The sequence below is a fragment of the Manis pentadactyla genome, chromosome 5, assembly GCF_030020395.1.
Source record: "Manis pentadactyla isolate mManPen7 chromosome 5, mManPen7.hap1, whole genome shotgun sequence".
Lineage (NCBI taxonomy): Eukaryota > Metazoa > Chordata > Mammalia > Pholidota > Manidae > Manis > Manis pentadactyla.
Genome location: NC_080023.1, coordinates 92,401,810 through 92,420,634, shown reverse-complemented (window position 1 = coordinate 92,420,634; position 18,825 = coordinate 92,401,810). Strand labels below are relative to the sequence as shown.

At 37.0% G+C, this 18,825-nt stretch overlaps 2 protein-coding genes and 1 pseudogene across 2 annotated transcripts in view; 1 reads left to right on the top strand and 2 right to left on the bottom strand.

The window, feature by feature from the left end:
• LOC118930075 (N6-adenosine-methyltransferase non-catalytic subunit-like) overlaps positions 1–18,825 on the top strand; it is a 181,148-nt pseudogene that overhangs the window by 22,818 nt on the left and 139,505 nt on the right.
• LOC130683965 (protein transport protein Sec24B-like) overlaps positions 12,728–18,825 on the bottom strand; it is a 33,278-nt gene continuing 27,180 nt past the window's right edge. Inside the window, 5 exon segments of the mRNA XM_057503252.1 lie at positions 12,728–13,616; positions 13,838–13,959; positions 16,233–16,282; positions 16,724–17,552; positions 18,238–18,338. Of these exon segments, the coding sequence (XP_057359235.1) occupies positions 13,502–13,616; positions 13,838–13,959; positions 16,233–16,282; positions 16,724–17,552; positions 18,238–18,338 (1,217 nt within the window). The 3' untranslated portion in view covers positions 12,728–13,501.
• Positions 16,326–17,557, bottom strand: LOC130683819 (serine/arginine-rich splicing factor 1-like). The gene has a single exon (XM_057502520.1). It carries the CDS (start codon positions 17,460–17,462, stop codon positions 16,716–16,718), a length of 747 nt encoding a protein of 248 aa, XP_057358503.1. The 5' UTR covers positions 17,463–17,557; the 3' UTR covers positions 16,326–16,715.

Below are 18,825 nucleotides of genomic sequence, written 5' to 3'. Positions count from 1 at the left end.
AGGCTTTAGATTCGTGGTTACCAAAGGTTCAAGGTTAGCTTCTTTAGTATCTTACTGTCTGACTTAATTCATTTATTGAGCTGTTACAAACACTGTCAGGTGATTCTTTATTTCTCTCCCTTCTTATTCCTCCTCCTCCATTCTTTATATGTTGGTTGTTTTATTGTGTGCTCTTTTGTGTTTCCTTTAAATGCTTTTGTGTGTAGTTGATTTTATTTTTGCCTTTAGTTAGTATTTGGTTGGTCTGCTTTCTTTGCTGTGATTTTATTTTCTCTGGTGACATCTATTCAGTCTTAGGAGTGCTCCCATCTAGAGCAGTCCCTCTAAAATACCCTGTAGAGGTGGTTTGTGGGAGGCAAATTCCCTCAAGTTTTGCTTATCTGGGAAGTGTTTAATCCATCCTTCGTATTTAAATGATAATCGTACTGGATACAGTATTCTCGGTTACAGGCCCTTCTGTGTCATTGCATTAAATATATCATACCATTCTCTTTTGGCCTGTAAGATTTCTGTTGAGAAGTGTGATGATAGATTGATGGGTTTTCCTTTATAGGTGACCTTTTCCCTCTCTTTGGCTGCCTTTAAAACTCTGTGCTTTTCCTTGATCTTTGCCATTTTATTTATTATGTGTCTTGGGGTTGTCCTCCTTGGGTCCCTTCTGTTGGGAGTTCTGTGTACTTCCGTGGTCTGACCGATTATTTCCTCCCCCAGTTTGGGGAAGTTATCAGCAATTATTTCTTCAAATACTCTTTCTATCCCTTTTTCTCTCTCTTCTTCTGGTACCCCTATAATGCGGATATTGTTCCTTTTGGATTGGTCACACCATTCTCTTAATATTGTTTCATTCCTGGAGATCCTTTTATCCCTCTGTGCATCAGCTTCTATGTGTTCCTGTTCTCTGGTGTCTATTCCATCAGTGGCCTCTTGCATCTTATCCATTCTGCTTATAAATCCTTCCATACTGCTTATAAATCCTTACAATCCATAGATTATTTCATTTCTTATCCATTCTGCTTATAAATCCTTACAATCCATAGATTGTTTCATTTCTGTAATCTCCCTTTGGACGTCATCCCTTAGCTCTTGTATATTTGTCTGCAGCTCCGTCTGCATGGTTATGACCTTTATTTTGAATTCTTTTTCAGGAAGACTGGTTAGGTCTATCTCCTTCTCAGGGGTTGACTCTGTGATTTTGGTCTGTATCAAATTCTTCTGCCTTTTCATGGCGATAGAGATAGTTTGTGGAACTGGCGTTGTGACGGCTGGGAGAACGTCCCTTCTTGCTGGTTTGTGGCCTTCCTCTCCTTGTAGAACAGCGACCTCTAGTGGCTTGTGCTGGGCAGCTGTGCACAGACGGCGCTTCTGATTCTTACCCAGCCGCTGAGGACTTAAGCTCTGCGGTTGCTGTGGGCGTGGCCTGCCTCAGGCTGCTGCTCCGATATGGCAGAGCCGCGTCAGAAGGGAAATGGCCGGGAGGCTGTTTATCTCTGTGAGGGGCCTCCAAGCTGTGCTGCTGCCCAGGGGGTTAGGGCGCCCAGAGATCCCCGGGATTCTCAGCTGTGGGGCTAAGTGTCCCAGGACGCTTCTGTCCAGCAGTGGGGTCACTGTCCCTTTCAAACTTTCAAAAAGCACTCGCTTTTCTTTGTCCCAGGTGCGCCGTCTGTGGGGACCTGCTCACCTCTTACTGTCCTGTTTACCTAGTTTCCAGCACTCCACGCATGCACTGTGTGTCTCCGTTCTCAGTGTGAATGTCTAGGGCTGGGTGTATAGCAGTCCTGGGCTCCCTCTCCCTCCCCGCTGCAACTCCTCTCCTCCTGCCGGGAAGTGGGGTGAGGGGCGCTCGGGTCCCGCCGGGCCACGGCTTGTGTCTTACCCCCTTCATGAGGTGCTGGGTTCTCGCAGGTGTGAATGTAGTCTGGCTGTTGTCCTGTGTCTTCTGGTTTCTTTTAGGAAGAGTTGTATTTGTTGTATTTTCAAAAATATATATGGTTTTGGGAGATGTCTACTGCTCTACTTGCACCGCCATGTTCGCTCCACCTCTGATATAACAACATTTTAAGACTCCATGGAAGTGCCATGTTTCCATTACTGGTGAAAAGTTATTATCAAGTGTTGCAGAGGAAAAGAGTCCATGGTGACCTCATTCTAAAATGACACGGCTTCAAGTTTAATACTCTTGGGTCTAGCTCCCCTTGTAACCTTCCCACATTCCAAGATCCAGGTCTTCCTGATGTGGTTTTTTCCCATAGAAATATATCCCAAAGATTCAGAGAAATGAAGACTGTTTTGGAATTGGGGAGAGTAGAAATCTAAAATGGTATGAATATGACTGTTGATAAAAAAAAGAGGCATTGGTCTGCTCTCACTGTTACTCAGGAACACTGCCTTATGGGGATCAAAGGAACTGTTAAGCGTAGCACAGATGGGGACTTCATTCATGGTAATGTTGACATTGACTTGATTATCACAGAAGAATCCAAAATTGGCAATATAGAAAAACCTGTAGAAAATTTTCATATAATTGAACATTTTTGTCTTGGTAGAAGATGCCTTAATCTGTTGGAAGAGACAGTACAATTTGACTGGGTAGTTCAAGAACATTTTTTAATTTTATGCTTGTTTGGCATGTAGGTGTCAAAAAAACAGTACACAGTGCTGTGTAAAATAAAATTCTTCTGATGTGTTTAATTCTTCTTGCTGTACTTCAAATATGGCAGGCTTATTTTTGTCTCATTATTCTTCCATGGTCCTCTCTCCTTTCATTCAAGTATCAGACAGGCCTTTTTTCACAACCCTGTGTAAACTAGCCAACTTCCACTCCAGTCCCTCCTACTGCCACTCTTTTCCCCCTTAATCTGCTTTCTTTTTCTTCATACCACCCATCATCTGAATTACAGATTCATCTGGGCATATGTTTATAGCTAGTCTCTCTGGCATGCAGTCTCATAGAAGGAAAAGATTGTCTTATGCCTTTCTACCCAGTATTCAGATCATTCAGTAAATATTGTGTTGAGTGAAGAAATGCATAAATGAATGATTGAATAATCCTGCAGAAAACGACCATACATTTGTGAAGTACAGATCTTGCCTTTATTAGCAATTAAAATACCTATCTTGTTTCCTTACATATACAGTGATGTTGTTTTTTCAAAATTTTAACTTCTTGCTAAATCAGTATGTGAATTCACTATTTTCAAAATACTGGAGTAGAAAATAATTAGACTATTGTGGAATAGGATTTTCTTTGAGAGGGCACATCTTTTATTTACAAAATATTGTTGAATTATCAGTACATTCTGTTTATTACTTTCCTCAGAAAAACATCAGAGTAACTTTTAACATTGCATCACTTTAGTCACAATACATAAAATCAGTGTGTTTGGCCTTACCATGTCAGCGGTACTGTTTAAAGATGGAAGAGCCAGAATCTTGTTTGTTTTAGACAGTCTGCAATTTATAAAAAGTAAGAGAAGTTGAAGAAGTTACAGTAGAATAGTTGGCTTTGAACGTACCTAAGAATTTAGAAGAAACTCTGTTGTTCATTCTAAAAAAAGCAGTTTTCAAAGTTGTCTAAATTTTATGTATAATATAACCCATTCCTCTTTGGCTTCCACCACCCACCAGGTATTTCTTTGTGGGTGTGCTTTGAAGAACACCATAACTTGAAAATATTTCAGTTGTATAAAGTGACTGTCTCAAATTTCATAACATTATGTAAAATAATAAAGAGAAAAGTAAAACTGAAGTCCCTTTACCAATATATTTTTTTCATGTGAAATGTGTATGCTGTACATTAGGCATTTATACATTGGCTTTAGAGAAAATGTTCCCTGTATTTAAGTGTGTGTTTTCTCAAGGCAGTTTTTTATTCAGCACTGTTACTTAAGTTATCATTTTATTGCCTGTTGGCGTAATGTTGTAGTCAAATAACATACACTATAATATTTCACTCATTTGTAATTTGTTGGTTTCCTTTTGACCCAGTTAGGTAAATGCTCCAGGTCCAGTTGAAAAGAATGTGTATTATTTTGTTGTTGGTTTTGATGTTTTTTAATTGTGTGCTGTTTATGTCAGCCATGTGTTCACTCCTTTAACTACTTGTTCATGAGAAAGGTCTGTTAAAGTCTTTTATGATATGGGCTTTTAGCTTAGTTGTCAGTTTATTTATATTTGAGGTCAGTTGTTAGGTGCATATAAAATGTAGAATTTTTATTCCTTCCTGGTAGATGACCCTCTTAATATTATGAAACATCCTTCTTTAGCCAGTGATTTTTACCTTAATTTCTACTTCATCTGATACTGGGGTAGCCATTCCAGCTTTCTTTTGGTTTGTGTTTATATGGTTTGTTATTTCCATCCTACTTTCAGTCTTTATATCCTTACATTTAAGGTGTATGTCTTGTGAACAAATGTGTGGTTTTTCATCCAGTTTATCTTTATCTTTTAATTGAACTGTTTAGTTAATCTACTTTTAATCTAGTCCTGATGTATTTGGGCATAAATGACCATTGTACAGTTTGCTTTACATTGGAGTACCACCTGTTCAGTGTTCCTTTTTTCTCATTTCTTTTGGATTATTTTATTCCATTTTTCCTTTTTAATTAGCTTGTTAGATATTCTCTTCTTGTTCCTTCAGTGGTTATCTTAGAGATTGCAGCATTCATCATTGAATTATTTAAAGTCTAAATTAAAATAGTATATTGATTTTTAAAGGGTGGGAATGCTCTGGTTTTATATTTTAGTTTCCTTAACTTTGTAAACCAGTTTTTCTTAATATACATGTAGTTCACGCATATATATGTATTTATAGAATGAGCTTTGAGTTTAAACTTCTGCACATATACAGGAGCATCTTGTTTAGAAGATTTGTAGATGATTTTGCTTTCTTATCAAAGTAAGAATATTTGGCAGTAGAGCTGGTGGCAAGCAAATGTTTCCTCTTCACTGGCTCGAGAAAAGTAACATCATTAGGTAAAAACACTGGCAGGTATGTTTTTTAGAAAGTGTGTATGTCCATATATATTGAATATCAAGATTATGGCTCCAGTGTTTGAGGAAATAAGGAACATGTTTTTCTTCCATCATTAACCTGTCCTACCCAAAAATAGCTCCAAATCTGGAAACAATCTCCAGTGGCAACAGCTGTTCAAAGGATGTAGAAAACCTTAAAGGAAAAGGAGAACCTTTTGAAAAGTAAAAGCAAACATCAAACAGATAGTAATCTTAACAATAATTTAAAAATCAGTGTAATAACAAAGAAAATTTTGAAGGGGAAAAATTTATTATGACTATCTTTAAGAATTATTTTCATCTTTTACGAAGTAATTTCCAGTCCTGTGCATACAAGTCTTTACATAATTATAGTTATCATTTTGTATTTTTCTCAGTATTATGTCAAGTATACTTCTATACTTGAAGCAATTATTTATAATTATTTCATTGTTTTTATAACATTATTTTAATTAATGATTTTTAACACAAGTAGATGAACCTAAGGAATAGAGAGAACAGATGATTGTTAACTGTGGTTATAGGAATAAGCATAATAAACATAAGCCCCAACTAAAATAGAGATTTTGCCTGATACCAACTTTTATTTATAACTGTAATATTCAGTGGGGTTTCCATCCGTGTAGCTGTGGCACTTTACCCACTTCAGATTATACATTACACCTTTCATACAGGATATCCTTCTATTTCTGTCTGTACCAGTTGAACAAAGTCTTAGAGGCACAAATTTTATTTTTTTCTTGTAAACTACATCTGATTCTTTACTCTTGCCCATTCTTGCAAATGTTATTTTCATATTAACTATATATAGTAAAATACAATTTAGGAAGGAAAATCTGCTTGGGGAAATTATAGATAGTTGGTGGTTAACCATGTATATTAATTAAGAGTAGGAACAATTGAGAGAGGTCTGCTCTTCTCAAGAGGCTTCATTTTGGGGGGTTGAATCCTCACATATACTTCTTCCTCAAGGAGGTAGTCTAAGGTATACTAATGGTACTTGCCGTTGCTTTAAAAGGTTTAAAAATTGCTATTTGTGTCAAATACACTGAAGCTCGGCTATTTTAAACTTACTTGCTTCTTTGAAATACCTTTAGAAATTATGATAAAACATTGTTGGAATTAAGAATTTGTGTAGGGGAGGCAGAGTCCCTTATAGTTTAGTGTGCAAAGATTTGAATGTGTTAGGTATGTAAAAGGCAGTAAGGCATGAAAGAGACAGCATTAGCTATTTTTCATCTTTAAATTTTCTTCTTTCCCCTTGTTGGTGTGTTGCGTCCCACAATACCACACACATGCCATAAAACTAGAAGGGAGCAAGTTAGAATCTTACAAATTGAGTTGTTGATGAGACCGCACAGGTGTCTAATGTGCTCTTTACTCTGAATAGGTACTTCTCTACGTATCAGGGTATCCACTAGGTAATATAAAAAAGACCCAGAATGATTAATCTGTTAGTTTTTTCTTCAAATATTACAAATTCTGTTATAATCAATGCACTGTAAGATACTGATTTTTTAAAAGGATGAACAAAGTATTGTGCAGAAATGGCTACTACATTTTAGAATGTGATCCTAGTAAAATATTTTGCATTTTATGATGGATCTAACATTGTAATAAATAACCTTGAGGATGATGAAGCAGAATATTTTGAACCGAATTTTTCAGATGAAGAGCCTGATTCTTGGAGATTATATGACCTGTCCTAAAGCAGCCCTTGTCTCTTAGTGCACTCCGTACACGTTTCCAGTGTCTCCCCCAAAAATGTGTCAGTTAAAAGAATCAGCACACCCAGGATACTCCAAAGCATGTCTCTGTTAGGCATTTACAGAAAATCCATGGTTCCTCCCATTTCAGACACAGTTTAATCAGTCAGAAACAATCCTTATTATAAGCAAAGTTGTCTAGTAATGTAGTTGACAAAAATACCTTTTTACCTATAGAAATACAATGTTCAGTGGAAATTCTGAGAAATTAGTTTTATTTCATGAAGGATGTATATTTAAGTTGGATATTGAAGGGTGGAATTTTCATCATATTGACTGGATAGAAAGAAAACAGGCTCAGAGGTGGAAATTAATATGGAAACACTTTTTGTAGTGGTTTACTCAAATGAAGGTGTCATGAAAAGCGTTAGTGACAAATGTGATTGGAAAGTTAGTTCAAGCTTCATTATAAAAGACCTTAGATTCCGTATTTATGAACTTGGGCTTTTTGGAAGGCGCTAGATGGCTGCTCAGAGAGGTACCATGTTTGAAGCTTTGCCTTAGGCTTTTCACTTTTAGAGTGAGGAGAGGTTGGGAGAGCATTTCAGTATGTATGTACATCTGTTACATGTGTAGGGCACTGGCCTAATAAAAGAAGTAAAGAAATTTAAGGGTGGTAGTGGAAATGGCAAGATGGAACGAATGGGAGCAGCATGGTAGTTAGGGGTTGGATTTCTAGGACCTATCAACTGGGTTATTGTGATTGGAGAGTACAGGTAAAAGTTGGTACCATTGCCACGAGTAGGAAGGCTACAGAAAATTAAATTTTCACTGAGCCAAAACTCAGTGTACTGCATACTTTTTTTTTTAAGTGTTATTCTCACAGAGTGTGAAACATGGATAGAGACAACAGGGAAGATATATTACAAAAGTTACAGTCTAGGAAGAAAAATAAGATAAATACGTAAGAAATCTTTATGACCATGATTAAGTAAGTGTCTTGCATTCTATGAAAAAGATCAATATTGGTGATAGGGACATCTTTAAGATTTGAAATTGGTCCTAATGGACAAATAAGAGAGAATTGAGAAAAAAAATGATAATGTTTCTTTCCCCCTTCAGGCTGGCTTACACTTGGACCCCCTCTAACAAATGGCAACTACAGTGCGGAACCATAGGCATCGTACTTCAGTCCCCCTAATTCCTACTTGACTGGATGTACAGAGGAAATTGAGAGACTTCGACCAAAATCACCTCGCCCCAAATCTAAGTCTGACCGGGAAGGTGGTGCTCCCAGGGGTGAAGGAAGAGGTGGAACTTCTGCTGGCCGTGGACGGGAAAGAAATCGATCTAACCTCCGAAGAGAAAGAGGTAGCTCAGGGCGTCTGAGGAGGAACACACAGAGGTGGCTTTCCACCTCGATAATTTTTTAATTCACTGGCCCTGTTAATGCCCCCTATCATCTTTATTGTAGTTTGAATTTCAGTCAGGAGACTTAGTTTACAACTCAGTTTCAGCTTGCACTTAGATTTAATTTCTCTAAGCTGCAGAACTATCTTAGCCAACCTGCCTTGTTGTTATGCACACTATCTAGTTTTGTTCCAGGATAAATAAATCATCCTGCCTTTTGTCTGTCATGTGCATGTGACCAAACAGAATGGAACAGTACAAATAACTTCACTTTCTGAGACTGACTTTATTCTGATTGATTCCAGCTAATCAGAAAGGCTCTTGGATTTTAGCAAAAAAATAGTATTTCAGTGCTGACAGTAATGGGTATCCTGACACTGCTGTCAGAGCAAATCGGAACCTGCTCGGGGGCTGTGATAAAGTGGAACTGGGACAGATGGTAAATTTCTGTCAGGGTTTTAACATTTTCTTGAAACAGCAATAAACAAGTCGTATATAAACTCAGATATAATTTGACCTCAGAAGAAATTGAGTGACTTTAAACAAAAATCACCTCCCAAATCTAGATCTGACAGGGGGAGATGGAGCTCCCAGAGGTGGGTAGAGAGAGCGGTGTAGCACTTAGTAGACAGACTTAAAGAAAGAGCTCATCATAATCTCAGGTGTGACCACAGATGAGTCTTCATCATGCTTCCTAAGAAGCAAATGAGGACAGATTACCCAAGTGCTAAAACTTTGGTATGGATTGAACTTGGATTTACCTTCAAAGCAGTTTCATATTCCTCAGCAAACTAAAGGTGACAACATGACAACATAGACACCTGATTTAAAGATTTGGGGGAATAAAGTACTTGGTGATGAGGAAATGTCATACATCTTAAACTTGTTGTGAAGAACACAGTGTAAAAACCATTTACAGAAAATCCTCTCCTAACATGCACTTTGCTGTGTACTTTATAGCCTCACAAACTGGCAACAGCAGATTCATACAAATAGCTTTCAAATAATTTTCAACAAATATACATTAACGTATGAGTAAAAAATAAAAATAAAATTCTTTCTTTTTCCACTGATGGCCCTTCATTTGTGCTATAGATGTATTCCTTAAAAGTAGTATGTAAAAAAACATTTCTACAAATTAAATTTTATGTTCCTATTAAACAGTGGTTCTAATAGGATACTAGGAGGTTTTTCACATCATCTGGAATCCTTTGTAAAGTACATCTTTCTGGTGAACCTCTGCTCAGGTGCTGAATATCAGATTTGAGGACAAAGAGATATTAGAGAAGGTATCTATCCCAGGAAATTCTCATCCCATCCCCACTGTAAACAGTAAGAATCACCTAAACAACACTTTCAATTAATTGAAGAGGGGCTCACAGAACTCCTGGTTAGCATTCTCCTTCCTCCTGTCATTTCCTGCCTTCCAACACCAATCGCCAGAGACTCGTCCCATAAGGAAGCAATTAAGAATTGGTTATGCATCTCTGTGAGGATTAATCTTAATCATGCCTACACTTCGGTTGATGTCAGTCTCTACATACTCTAACTGAAACCTGGCTGTCTTCTGAAAACACTACCTCCCTTGCAGACCCCTCAGGAAGTGGCTGTTTTTATCTCAAACCTCAGGTAGGCATCCCCCTGTCTCTCATTTGTAGACATCCAGATTCCTTCTCTTTGCCTAACCCAGGTCCTCTGAGCTCATGCCATCACACCAGAGCAGGTCCCAAGCCACCCTTATTTACAGCCCCTATGTCTCCATTACTACTTGTTTTTCTCAGCAATTTTAATAGCCAAATAAATGATCCATCTAAAACCCTGGATTCTAAGTTCTGACTTCACCTCCAGTCATCTTTTACGTCCAAGTCATCTTTTACACCACCTCAACCTACTCCCACAGACATATCCTAGATGTTGACATTACTAATATTTAAACTTCCTCCCAATCTGTTTCAAGCATCCCATAGCCTGACCACCAGTTCCTATCTTTCCAACTCATTCCCTCTAGTATCCATACTCTTAACAGCTCCTTGACCACAACAGAACCTCCAAACTAAGCCCAATACCTTTTTTCTACAATCCATGTCGTGCACCTTTTGCTTAAATGACAGTTGCTCCCTTTTATATCCTCAATTCTCTCTACTCCTCGTACCTATGCTGCTTAAATCCAACTTTCCACCAAGCACCTGAATGTGGCACAACTGTGCTAACTGGTGTCTCGTTAAGTTCATGACTCACATCCCAAGACAGGCCATCAGTGCTGCCTGAAAATTCAGTATCTAAAGCTCCTAGGTGACTATTTCTTGCAACCTCTCACACTCTCTCCACATTCTCAGCTGGTAAGTCTGGCACTTCTTTTACAGAGAAAACAAGCAATCAGAAAGTAACTTCCACATTCACTTACTGCATGTTCCCTTACTTGAATGGCTCTTCTAGATATCCACATGGCTTTAGGTCTGTGCTCAACTGTCACCCTTTCAGAAGGGTCTTCCCTAGTTACAATCAAAAACAACATTCTTTATTCCCTATCAAGCTTAATTTTTCTTCATAGCATTCATCGCACCTGACACAGATATATGTATTGTCTCTTACCCAGTCCTTGATCCTCACATGAGGGTGTTCAGGTTTTATCTGTCTTGTTCCTAGAACAGTATCTGGAAGAAACTATCAACAAAAGGAAAAGGTAGCATACTGTATGGAAGAATATATTCATAAATGATACATCCAGTAAGAGGATGATAGATATGATATACAAAGAACTCAATACTAAAAAGACAACTCAATTATAAATTAGGCAGAGGATCTGAATAGACATTTTTCCCAAGAAGACATACAGATGGCACATGAAAAGATGCTCCACATCACTAATCATCAGGGAAATGCAAATCAAAATCACAATGAGATATCACCTCACAGCAGTCAGGATGGCTGCTATCCAAAAGAGAAGAAATAAAAAGTGTTGGTAAGGATATGGAGGAAAGGGAACCCTCCTGCACTGTTGGAAATGCAAATAGGTGCAGCCACTATGGAAAGCAGTATGGAAGTTCCTCAAAAAATAGAAATACCGTATGACCCACTACACTCCTAGGAATTTACCTGAAGAAAACAAACTCTCTGGTTTGAATATATGCACCCCTATGTTTACTGTTGCATTATTTACAATAGCCAAGATATGGAAGCAACCAGAATGTCCATCGATAGATGAATGGGTAAAGAAGATACAGTACATATGCCCAATGGAGTATCACCCAGCCATAAAACAGAAAGAAATCCTACCATTTGTGACAACATCGATGGACCTAGAGGGTATCTATCCTGCTCAGTGAAATAAGCCAGGCAGAGATAAACAACTACCACATGATTTCACTTATTTGTGGAGCCTAACAACAAAACAAAACAAAATGAACAGAACAGCAGTAGACTCATCAAAACTGAGAAGTGACTGATGGTTAGCATGGGGGAGGGTTTGGGGTGGGTGGGCAAAATAAGTGAAGGGAATAAAGAGGCACAGCAACTTAATCATAATATAAATTAGTCACAGGATTACTGTAGTCAAAATTCTGTAACATCATTCTGTACTGAAAGAACTACACTAGTGGTGAGCATCTAATAATGTAGACAACTGCTGAATCACTGTGTTGTATTGAAACCAATATAATATTGTATGTCAACTATACTTCAATTAAAAAAACCTGGCAGTAAGTGCTCATAAATATCTACTAAATAAAAACAAAATAACCAAAGACAAAAATTTGTGTCTTTCTCAAAGTAGAAACATGATACTTTTTTTGTAAAATAACAGAATTTAGTTGCCCTTAGAGCACTGCAGTTTTTCGTAATGTTCAGTAAGCTCCTTCCTTGCTGGAGTGGCATGGTATAGGGACAAGTAGAGTCCTGTGGGGTGGCGGTGGGATGGGAGTAGATGGGGGTTGGGAGAACATTGGGCTTTTAGTATTAGCTCTGTCATTAATTAGTAATGGCATTTAGGGTGAGTCATTTAAACTCTCATTTCCATTAGGGAATATGAGAGAATATTTTAATTTTTATCTAAGGAAAACAGATCCACCAAGCACTAAAGCAGTAAAAATCACTTACAACACACACATCAAGAGTCTTTTTCCTTCCAAAGTTTTCTGATGGGACTTCTATAGTGTATAAAATAAAATCCTACTCCAAATCTCATGGAATATGAATAGTTTCTACAGTAAACAAGCTTCAGTGAGTGAGATTTTTTTCATCAGAATAAAACCACTCTCAAAATTTAAACTGGTAATATTAAGGTCAATTACATAGGATAGTCACATATGTTACAGAAGTTTTCTTGTTATCAATGTGCAGAAAAAAATGCCTAATTTAACTGAGAAAGACAAATTAAGATTACACCTAGTCAATAAACATTTTTATTTTGAAAGGGGCATGTGTATGAATAATACAAACAGAATAAGTACTTGGTAATGTCCACAAACTAATGAAAACGTATTCATATGTTACTAACTGAAATGTAATCACTGTGCTTCTCAAAGTAATAAATTCAGTATATCCTATATGTAAAAATACTACCAACTCCCCTCCCCCCACACAAAAAACACCAAATCATACTGTCAAGCAAAATATTTTTAATTAGTAGGCTTATCATAAATAAATCCACATAAAAGATTTAACAGAATTACAAAGAGTTGTATTTCTTTTGTGGACTCAATTCATAATATGCAATTAGCCAACCTCATTCTCTAACTGCGACAGAAAGTTGTCATCTGACAATGCAGCACAGTTTAAGCAATTCATATTCTGTAGTTACATTTTTACATTCTCTTTACAAATGTAACATTTATGTACATCATATATATTTTTTTCTATAGTTCATGTGCTGAAACGCTATTGTTTTTACAGGGAAAATATTGAATTCATTTAATGAATACAAATCATTCCTTGTTAAAAAGTAATTCATATGAACAAATAACATGGTACCAATGCCTTTGGGCATCTCTTGTCAGAGTTCAAGTCCAAAATTAATTCTATGAAAAAGGAATTTATCTAGTTTTACATTACAATATCTCATTCCACAGAGCTATATAAATTTGCCAGCTTGCAATGAATAGAGCACTGTACTGCTGCACTACTAGAAATGTGTAGAAACCAATTCAAAATATACTTGGTGAAAACAGCATCATCATAACCATTAATTTAGGCTAAAGAAAATCTGTCAGGTTCTTTCTTCCCCTTTACCTTTTGCCAAAGCCTCAGGCAGGGTGCTATATGTTACGTGCTATGTCTTGTAACAACAAATCCATCACTTTAAATTTCCTGTGTGCATCTCTGACATATGCTTTACCTAGGTTGTGGACCTTTTTCTTCTTATTCAACTTTATTCCACTTCACTTACAAATCTGCTGCTGACTGTGAAGCAAAAATTCATAGTAAGAGAGAGCGGCTTCCGTCCTGTCTTCAATCAAATGCTGAAAAAATTCCGTTTTGGCAGGACTCTCATCTCTAAAAAAGAGAAAAGAATATTTATCTAAAAATGTATATTACTAAAAAGAATAATTATACATTTAAAAAATTACTAATACACAGGGATATTATTCAAGTAACAGCATTCTACTACTAGCATATAATTTGGTATTATTTAAAATTTGCTTTGAAGACAGGCAATTTCAGAAAGATTGCACAGGGTAAGACAGTTTTCATAAATAAGTTACAGAAGTACTTACTTTACCACATGAAGAATTGCACTTAACGGTCTGTTGTCTCTAAGCCAAGTTACGAAGGATCTGGCTCTTTCTGATGCAAGTGTGTCTAGCTCTGGAAGACGTGTCTGGTAAAAGAAACGTAACTAGGAAATTACTTCCTTTCTCATAGACTTTAACAGAATTAGAACTAAATCATGACGCTCACTGCCACCACCAACCAGCTGCAGACCTGCACTCCCAGCTCCGACATCAGCGACCAAACAAACCAAATTTAAACTGTCAACGAATGTTTACGTTTTCCTGGATAAGTCAGTGGAACATGTTTAATGACAATATGTCACTGATATTTTACCTGAATATTGTATTTTTTATGGATTAATCAATAAAACATTGCCAGTGATATATTAATCACTGTGTTTGTGCTACACTTTAATGTTTCGTCTAAGGGAAATACTCAAACGAAGGGGACTACCACTAAGTACAAAATTCACTTAACAATTATACACTATGACCTAATCTAATAGTAGCCCTTCTCTGAAAATTGTGCATTTCCTTCAGTCCTTAAAATATAAGGGCAAGGAATTTTAAAGTACACATGTAAATTACACATGGATGTGTAAATATATTTAAAAACCATATGTAAGACTGTTTTTAAAAGACCTAAAGTCTACTCTTATACATATATAAAAAACTCATACACATACGAGTTTTATTTATATATATATATCTGAAAACTTTTGGGAAAAATTTTTTTCAAAGCCAACATAACAGTAAACTAAATAGCTTATGGCATATTAAAAAATTTAAATGGAAAGATTTGGGTTAATTATATTTGTAATTTCTATCAACATTTTAGAAAGAAAAAAACATTTTGATAATTTTAGACATTCTAAGTGTATATAGCTACTGTTATGTATACAAACACATTTTAAAAAATATTAATGGAACATAGGCATACTAGTCTCTTCAGATTGTATTCTTTTTTTTTTTTTCTTTTTTTAAAAAATATTTTAAATTAATCAAAGAAAAACGGCAATAGCCATTTGGAAACCTACTTATTCTTCAACTCCAATTTTGTTTTCTTTAAATTTAGAAGTGACTTACTGATTTACTATTTTAAACAAACCCCCCTTTTCCCCTTTAAATGTTTACCATCTACTCGTGCTGAATCCTTCCAAGGAGATTGCTCCAGCGTATATCTCCAGGTCCTCGCTTTGCTCCTTTTACCAAAAAATGCAAAACACAATTCCATCGTGCATCTTAAGGGCTCCAATCGTCAAAAATAGGAAAAAAAAAATCTTTGGAATAGCCAATTAAGTTGAATAAAAAAAAAAAAAATCCATACGAATGCGGTTTGGTTGGGGCAGGAATCCACTCCTATGTTCCTGGTAATCTGATCCCGCTCCATGAATCCTTGTAATTCATCCTCCCTATCCTATCCACATTATGATTTGAATCCAATGATCCAGCTCCAAGGATTGGGATCCAGTGAGCCCTCTCCAATCCAAACCTTTATAACCAGCAAAACCAAAAAAGAGGAGGCAAAATGTTAGATACTGTAATCAAAAAAGGTTTCTGGGGAATGATGAGTTATGTCTGTCATCAGTTTAACAGATGTACATCAATAACTATCAAATTCCCCAAAACAAGTTTCTGAATGGTGTTCAGATAAATTTTAGAAACTTAATCATCATAGAGACTAATTGGAAGAAGCATTTATATTTACAGTTCAACTGATAATGCCAACACTTGTTACTGTACAGCGTATTACAGGTTTTGTGGTTGCAAAAAGTTATGTAGTTGAAAAGTTTACTGATATTGCTACCCACCTAAGTCTAAACTAAATCTAATGCTCCCATCTGCAATTTAATTTGTAAATTAAAGTGTTTTAAACATGAGTAAATTATATTAAAGGAGAAGGTGAGACTTAAAGGTATTCCCAACTAAATTATCTACACCAGTACGTTGGAATTCTATATTTTGCTTTCATTTTGTCTTAAAAAAATGAAATAGCAACGCTATATCAGTCACACAGAGGACATGCAGATTTAGCAGTATTGATATTATACTCTATCTGGTTGGAATTAAAGACACCCTGTACCCACATGTACACCAACAGCAGGTCACACATTAACTGTTGTAACTAAGCACTGTGACAAATTAGCCAGTTCTTCCCACATTAGTCCCTATTAAAACAAAAAAGGGAAGGGAGCAAAATAAATGTTACAAAATGGGCAATGTAATTTTGCCACAATTGCCAAGGTTTAAAGAGCAAAGCAATTGTAGCTAAAGATAATTGCATCAGAGGTTTGCAAGTGTTTTAAGGTAGATGAATATAATCATTTTTAATCCTTGCCTTTTAGTATAAGGTCAATACTGCCAATTTCATCTGTGACAATAGCACTTGGAGTCATACCATTGCCTCCATTATTGATCTGATCCTCCTCAATCCTCCTTTTGACAATCCTAAAATGATTGAAATGTGCTCCACAATCCTTAATCCAAAGCATTCTTAATCCATCTCTTCAGATATGTCTACAGAAAGACACATGAAAAGCAAGATAAACATAAGAACTTCCCCAGGTAAGATAACCACAAACACCCCAACATCCCAGTTCACACAAACTAGAGCAGAATAGACATTTACACAATATCACAGTCTGAAGAGCACGGAGTTAACTAAATTCAAACAATCCTGTCTATGACATCACTTAAAATACAATTTATCAGACATGAGGGGAATGTAGATGTTAGGAGCAAGGGGATATTACACAAGAATGCAATTCAACACTTTAGCCCATTCTGAACAAAGCAGTTTGAATTAAAAAATGAAAAGATTGTACTGAGTAAAGGAAAACTGTATACAACATGGGTTCTACAAAAAGTGTCACCAATCATCTTATGTACCAGAGCGAGATCTGCTATGACGGGGAGAATAGCGTGGTGATCCTCTGCTTCTCCTTGGGGAGTAACTGCGACTCCTGCTGTTGCTTCTGCTACGGCTTCTGCTACGACTACGGCTTCGAGATCGAGATCTTCCATAACTTGGACTTCTGGGCCCATCAACTTTAACCCGGATGTAGGCAGTTTCTCCCTCATGAGATCTAAACTTAGTGTTATCCAGTTTTCGAACTGCATAGGTCATATCTTCTTTCCGTACAAACTCCACAACACCAGTGCCATCTCGGTAAACATCAGCATAACATACATCACCTGCTTCATGCATGTGATCCTTCAAATCCTGCCAGCTTCCACTTGGAGGCAGTCCAGAGACAACCACTCTGTTTTCAGAACGCCTGGACGGGCGGCCATAGCGGCCTCGGGGAGCCCCGCCGCCTCCACCCCCGCCACCGCCTCGGCCTGTACCACGGCCGCTTAGAGGAAACTCCACCCGCAGACGGTATCCATCGTAATCATAGCCGTCGTGACCATACACCGCGTCTTCTGCGTCTTGCGGGTCCTCGAACTCAACGAAGGCGAAGGGCGGTCCTCCGCGGCGATTCTTGAGATCGATGTCGCGGATAGCACCGTATTTGTAGAACACGTCCTCAATGTCCTTGGTTCGGATGTCTGGAGGTAAGTTATCCACATAGATGCGGCAATCATTGTTCCCTGCTGGGCCACGAATCACACCACCTCCCGACATGGCGGCGACGAAAAGCGCGAACTCGAGAACAAGCCTTCCCACCAAGCCTAGCGCACGGCAGAGCGAGCCCGCAGCGACACCACGTCTCCCCTAAAAAACACTCAGCATTATATTAATTCCCCATAGGATTTTTTAAAACTTACATAGGGTAAAATTTACTTTTTTGAGTTTAGTTCTATGGTGGCTCTACATTAAATGCACAGATAGCCCTGTAATTACTACCACAATCAAGATACACAATAGTTCCATCAACTCAAAAATATCTACTTGTGCTGCCCCTTTTGCAGTAAAATCCTCCCCTGCCCTAAACTCAGATAATCACTGATTTATTGTTCATCCCTATAATTTTTCCTTTTCCAGGATGTCATATATGTGGAATCATATAGGTAGGTAGCTTTTGCATCCAGCTTCTTTTCACTTAGCATAATGCCTTTGAGAGCTATCATGTCTGTTTACATATCAACAGTTCATTCCTTTTTCCTGCTGAGTTGTATTTCATTGTATGGATGAACCACAGTTTGCTCAATACATTCACCAGCTGAAGGACATTTGGGCTGTTATCAGCTTTTAGTGATTATGAACCCCCTCCAAAAGATTTTTAAAGTAAAGAATGAATAAGAATTGTAATAGTCAAATTCACACTGCTGTAAATGAAAATGTAAAGCATACACTTCTTAAATAAGGTATTCTAGGGTAAAAATGCTAAGGCTTCCGTTTTTAGGATAGAAAAGTACATTTCACCTGCTCCTTCACTTTTTTACTCACCCATGTTTGCCAGAAGGCAGATGGCAGCTTGTACATCCACTCTTGCATAAACATCTGCTAGTGAAATGACTACAGGCAAACAGAGAGTATGCACTCGAATTCTCCGCTCACCTAAATGAAATGATGAGTAACTGTCACTGCAAAATACATTAGACCAAGAAAAAAAAAAGCAGACATATTTTTTTTATGATTTTTCATTTCGATTTTTAAATTTTTTTAGCATTTTAAAATATTTTTAAATATTCAAGTTGTTATTTTGATTGGATTTAATCACTAACAGGACTTTGAAGTGCAAAAATGAAGTTTCACAATTAACATGCTTTAAAGAAAATTAAATACTCTTGAAATCTGTAGACTCAATATATATAATATTTTGTACGTAGTTGAATATTAGGCTCTACTTTTTATTTTAATATAACTCATTTTAAATTATATCCAACATAGGAAAATGTTAAAAAACTTAGACTGTCAAATAATAAATGCAGGCCTTAAGTGCTCTGCAGAATTTTTTATTTTTTGTAGGGGCAAGAAATAATGCTAAGGATGGCATGGCACAGCTGGATTTAACATGAGCTGTTTACTGGACACATATGATTCT

Bases quoted from the DNA above. Each gene is read 5' to 3' on its own strand.
- LOC130683819 (XM_057502520.1), bottom strand. From the start codon at position 17,462: ATGTCGGGAGGTGGTGTGATTCGTGGCCCAGCAGGGAACAATGATTGC.